This window comes from Mesitornis unicolor, unplaced genomic scaffold, assembly GCF_000695765.1.
Source record: "Mesitornis unicolor isolate BGI_N332 unplaced genomic scaffold, ASM69576v1 scaffold5677, whole genome shotgun sequence".
In the NCBI taxonomy this organism is placed as follows: domain Eukaryota; kingdom Metazoa; phylum Chordata; class Aves; order Mesitornithiformes; family Mesitornithidae; genus Mesitornis; species Mesitornis unicolor.
The window spans coordinates 17,132-22,166 of NW_010196981.1; the positions used below are offsets into that span (position 1 = coordinate 17,132).

Here is a 5,035-nt window from a genome sequence, read left to right on the forward strand (position 1 = left end):
TAGACCTTACCTGGGCACAGAAAGATGAATCAAAAGGCTCAACCTAGCAAAGCTCTCAAGTGACTGACTCACAGCACACACAACAAACCAGCGCTGCGGTTGTCTCACCTGCCCAGCTTCTGTCCTTCTCCAGTGAAAGCTTTGAAGACACTCTTGGGTTTCACGTACTCCTCATCACGGTGATCCTCCATATCCAGGTTCACTTGGCCGCCTCGCGCTAACCTGCGCAGCTCAGCGGGGACTTCCCTGCAAAGAGAGTGTCCTGAGGCAGCTGCCTGGGGCAGCAAGTCAGGAAAGCACAGAGAGAAAAGTGCCAGCCACAGACCCCTGGAATTTCAGGAATCACAGCAAGCCCTTGCTTAATTAACACAGCAGATTCACACTGCCCCACTAACAGACACAGAGTAAAGGTGACTGTGCCCTGGCTCTCGCTGGATGCATCAGAAATTCTCAGCCCGAAAATGAAAGCCTGTTTGTTCACTTCCAACTCTCCAGGCCCCACACAAACCAAAGCCACTTTCCATTTAGCTGAAGCAAGCGTTTGAGTGCCCTCTCCCACTTTCCCTATTAAGAACTGAGCTCTTGTAAGAAAGCTCAGGTGAAATGTGCCATTGATTCAGCACCCTGGATTCCAGAAACGCTCGTGTTTCAGAAAGCAGCTGCTGTTTCTCTCCGCTCTCGCTACATACCCTCTGCGGATATCATCAAGGAACTGGGCATTGGATGGATCCTGATAGCTCCTCAGTTCTCCGCTGTCCAGACTGAATCCACTCTTCCAGAGCTTCAGTACCACGTGCACCTGCAGCAGCCCCCAACCCACGATCAGCATCACTGAAGCATTTTTGTAAGAACAGTAAGTGCACGCAAAGTGAGGAGTTCCTGACTGGCAGGGGAATTTCAAGCTGCACATTTCTGGAGGTTCCTCTGGGATGAGGGAAAACCTAAAGCAGTGGCTGTGTAAAGGTCCCTGAGAGGTGGCACCACAGACCCTGTTTTGATAAGTATGGTTGAAGAGCCAGGAGTGTCCTAGGCGAGGAGCCAAAACCAAGCTCCCACCATGGCCTAGATGTGTTTGGACACAAACCAAGCATGAGAGAATCTTGCATTGGTGCTATGCTGTTAGCTCCACTTCTCTTCAGAGGATCAAGAAGAGTTAATTGCCTATCTTTGCACACTATTTTTCACAATCTGCACTTCTAAGGAAGGCTCAGATTCTTAATTAGAAGTTCATCAGGAAATGCCTTACGCAAGACCCAAGCATCTACTATTTTCTAATCAGAAATCCCATGAGAAGCAGGATTTACCACACTTCTGTCCCTTTGAATTTCTATCAAGCTTTACAACTCTCTGTGCTCGCAGGCTGTGAAGCTATAGCAGGGAAATCCCTCGGGTGACAGCTCCTAAACAGATCAGAGATACTCACATCCTGAGCTGCGTTCTGTCTCCTCTCTCCTGCCACATAAGCGGACTCCTCCTCTGGAGTGGCCCCGAGGCGATACCCTCCCCCTGCGAAAGGCTGCAAGAGAAAGGGGCAGGCAAAGAGTTAGAGAATGACACAGAGCCAGGACAGCTTGCTTCCCTTTCCCCAGCACCGTTAGGGATGAGCAGGGGGGCTTCAACATCAGCAACATGGACTGTCCTGCAGGCATGGTAACAAATTAGGAACCACGGCACAAGAAAGTGGCTTTTCTTGCCACTGTGACGCACAAATTGGAGCTGGGCTGAGAGAGGAGTCCAGACTTAGCTGTGCTTAAAGATAAGGCCAGGACTCCACAGCACCAAGCAGCCATCATGGCAGAAGCCTTCACTGAAATGGGACAGAAAGAAGAAGAACTCAGTGTTCCTCACTTTCGGCTTGCTCGTCTCGCCACCGCTCCTGGCCGTCCGGTCGACCGCCACCGCGCCGTGCTCCTTTGCTCCCTTGAACAGATCCTCCACCAGCTCGTTGGGGCTCTTCTTCCTCGGAGGACCCACGATCTGCTGCCCGCTCCTCTCCGAGCCGCCGGCATAAAACCTAACAGAAAGCACACGGCTCTGGGTAAGCCTGGATCGCTGCTCCTCCAGCAGACACACGTGACAGGACCCAGCAGTTTTACAGCAGGATTCAGTTCTATTTCTACAGCTTGGATGTACAAAAGTTAGCTCCTACCAGTGTATCTCCTACTGTAGCCACTTACAGGTTCCTGTACTGCAGAGACTTCCCTTTTATGTCAATTACTGTAAAATTATCCATCGATTAACAGCAATAAATCGATCACAGCTCTCTCAGACCTAGCAAGATTGAGTCCAGACCAACAAGGCTCGGTTTCAGACACTGGTGCCAGCTGTATTACCACCACAAGACTTCCAGCAAGTCTGTGTCCCATCTGATGGAAGACAGGCAGCATCTAACTGGGATTTTGGGGAAGGCGCACATGTTCATGCCACACAAAGATCCCCACACGCAGGACGGATCTGGACTGGAAGCAATGACTGCGCAGTCAGTGAAGTGCAATTAAGCACTCCTGGAAGATAGGGTTTATTCACTTCCAGATGGCTCATAACACCGACAGAGCAAGCTCACATCTGGTTGCGGGAGGCCACAGAGTGTACCCAGACTGAGCCACCTTAAGATACATCAGTTCCATCCAATTTCCCTTGCATGTGAACCCTGAGGGTATTTCACTACTCACAGCTGACTCTGACGACTAAAGGGGACCTACATTTCTCTTTCCACTTCCACACTCCATTACGTTACCCTTAAGCAGCACTTAAAAGCAAACAAACCAACCCAAACCCCCAACCAACGAAAAACAACTCAAAAACCAAGCAGAAAGAAAACCAATCCCTGCTTTATGCCCACACTTCCATTCTCTGTGGACACAAATGATGATCTGGGCTTTTTTTCTGTTCTTAACCTCGGGCTTCCACATCCTACCTTGGGCTTTCTCACGATTCAGTGGTGAATCGTCCAACCACGCTGAGCCTGTGCGCAGACTCTGCATTGCCCAACCTTTCTGTGTCAAACCTGAGACCTTCCACTACGGGAATTTCGTGTCAGCTTAAATCTGCTTTTTAAAAACCCCTGCACACAAGAGGCGAACGGGCAGGGGTTTTCGTAAACGCAGGTTTTAGTTCTTTAACTGAAAACTTACCGCTGTCCCTCCTCCTCCTCGTCATCATCCTCCTGTCCATGCACAAGGTCTCTAAACGATGTTACCCTATGGTCACTGCAAAAGTCAACCAGAGAAGTGCATCAGCCTCGTGACACATCTACAACCACCCAAGCAGAAGCTCCTGAACGCAGCAGTGAGGCTGGCTCTGCTCTACTTTCAGGGCTGACTCACTGCTCCGTGCAATGAGGGATCAGCGCTGGTGTGGCGGTGGTGAACCGGGCTCCTGGACCTCACTGCCAGCTGCACCAACAGAGCACAGCAGCGGCTGGAGACGCAGCAGCAGCTGTGACTCTTCAGTCACTTCCTTGCTCACATACTGGATTTTAACACCAGGCTCCAGCACAGTCCAGCCTCCACATCCCTCCCTTCTTGTTTCTGCTGAGGCTGTGATGCAAACAGGAACGGGCTCCCTTTGCAATATGGGCTTTATCCACCAAAGTCTGAACCGAGAGCACTTTTCCTTCAGGACCTACTCAGTAACTCCTTCTCTTTAAAGCTGGGCAGCATTTCCCTACTGCACAGGGATTTACTAAGGCAAAACCAACTTCTTTTTTGTGAAATGCTCGGCTTGATCAGATCAGGCACCCCACAAAATCAGCCAACATTTTTCCCTTGGAGATCCAACCTCCTGCAGTGAAAGCGTCACCAACTGAGCGTCTCCTAACCTCAAATCAGGTTTTTCCTGAGCAATGAGGCAAGGTGTCCTCGCTGACGTTTGGGGTCGGTTGTGCAACGACACAGGCGCTTGCCATGCGTACGTGCTGATGCTTTCACAATTTCTAGAGAGAGGTGAAACAGATCTAAACGCAGAGCTACTTCTGCTGAAAATTAACACACGTTAAGATAGAGCGTGTGTTTTTACACAAACACTGCGCGCCGCGTTTGGCACCGAGCTCGTTTTCCTCAGAGCAGCTGGTGCAGGGCTGTTTTGGATGTGTGCTAAGAACAGCGCTGACAACACAGGGATGTTTTCTTTACTGTGCTTACACAGTCAAGGTCTTTTCCGCTCCTCGCGCCACCACACAGTGAATTAATTCCTCACTTTGCTTTCTCTATTCATCTGCTTTTATCTCAACCCAGGGTTTTTTCCCCTCACTTGAACCCTTCCGTTTCTCTCCCCCATCCCACCGCAAGGGCTGTGAGTGGCCCGGGTTAACCCACAAGACGCTGTCACGTTTACAGGCTGCCCATCAGGCTGCGCGTGAGCTGAAGCTCCCTCCTCACCTGGCTGCCGTGCCTCTGGACATAGAGCTGGGTGTCGGCTGGGGAAGAGTCAGGATGTCCTCGTCACCCCCGTCCTCGTAGAAACTGGCAAGCGCAATCTGCAAAGGAACAGGGCAGGAGCTTTTCAGGGGGAGAGAAAATATTCCAGAGCCATGGAAAAAACCCCACACAAATAACACAGCTGAAGCTTCAGTCGCCTGGGAGCTCTTCAACACTGAAGACGTTTCATGTGATTTCCCTCTCTTGAGCTCCTAGCAAAGGCGAAGCTTTGCCAACGTTTGGCTTCGTGACGGTGCTCATCGCTGTGGCTACGCCAGAGTGACTTCCCCAGCCAAAGGCCCTCATCCTGCAGTATTTCTACAGGATTTATGGTGAAAGTACTGTTCTGAAACAGCTGCTTTTGTGACAGTCGTGAGCAGCCTCAGCGTTTAACACCGCCAGGTCGTTTGAGGGGGATCGGAGACAGGAGCGGGTCAGAACGGGGCCGAGCTCCCCCTTAATTTAGGGGTGCCGGGACTGCTGCTGACAGCATGAACAGCGCAGCGCCAACAACCTCAGGAGCCTTCAGATAAACCCTGTGAAAACCCGGCAAAACCCAGACCCCTCGTGTTAGAAACCAGCCGTGCTCAAATTAACGAGGGAACCAGGAGGGGCTT

At 51.1% G+C, this 5,035-nt stretch overlaps 1 protein-coding gene across 1 annotated transcript in view; it reads right to left on the reverse strand.

Moving 5' to 3' along the window:
- NSFL1C (NSFL1 (p97) cofactor (p47)) overlaps nucleotides 1-4,477 on the reverse strand; it is a gene marked incomplete at its 5' end in the record, with an annotated part of 6,203 nt that extends 1,726 nt beyond the window's left edge. The window contains 6 exons of the mRNA XM_010188652.1: nucleotides 109-246; nucleotides 690-799; nucleotides 1,424-1,516; nucleotides 1,849-2,014; nucleotides 3,135-3,209; nucleotides 4,380-4,477. Coding sequence (XP_010186954.1) covers nucleotides 109-246; nucleotides 690-799; nucleotides 1,424-1,516; nucleotides 1,849-2,014; nucleotides 3,135-3,209; nucleotides 4,380-4,477 — 680 coding nt within the window. The remainder of the gene's footprint in view (nucleotides 1-108; nucleotides 247-689; nucleotides 800-1,423; nucleotides 1,517-1,848; nucleotides 2,015-3,134; nucleotides 3,210-4,379) is intronic.
- Nucleotides 4,478-5,035: the final 558 nt, after the last annotated feature.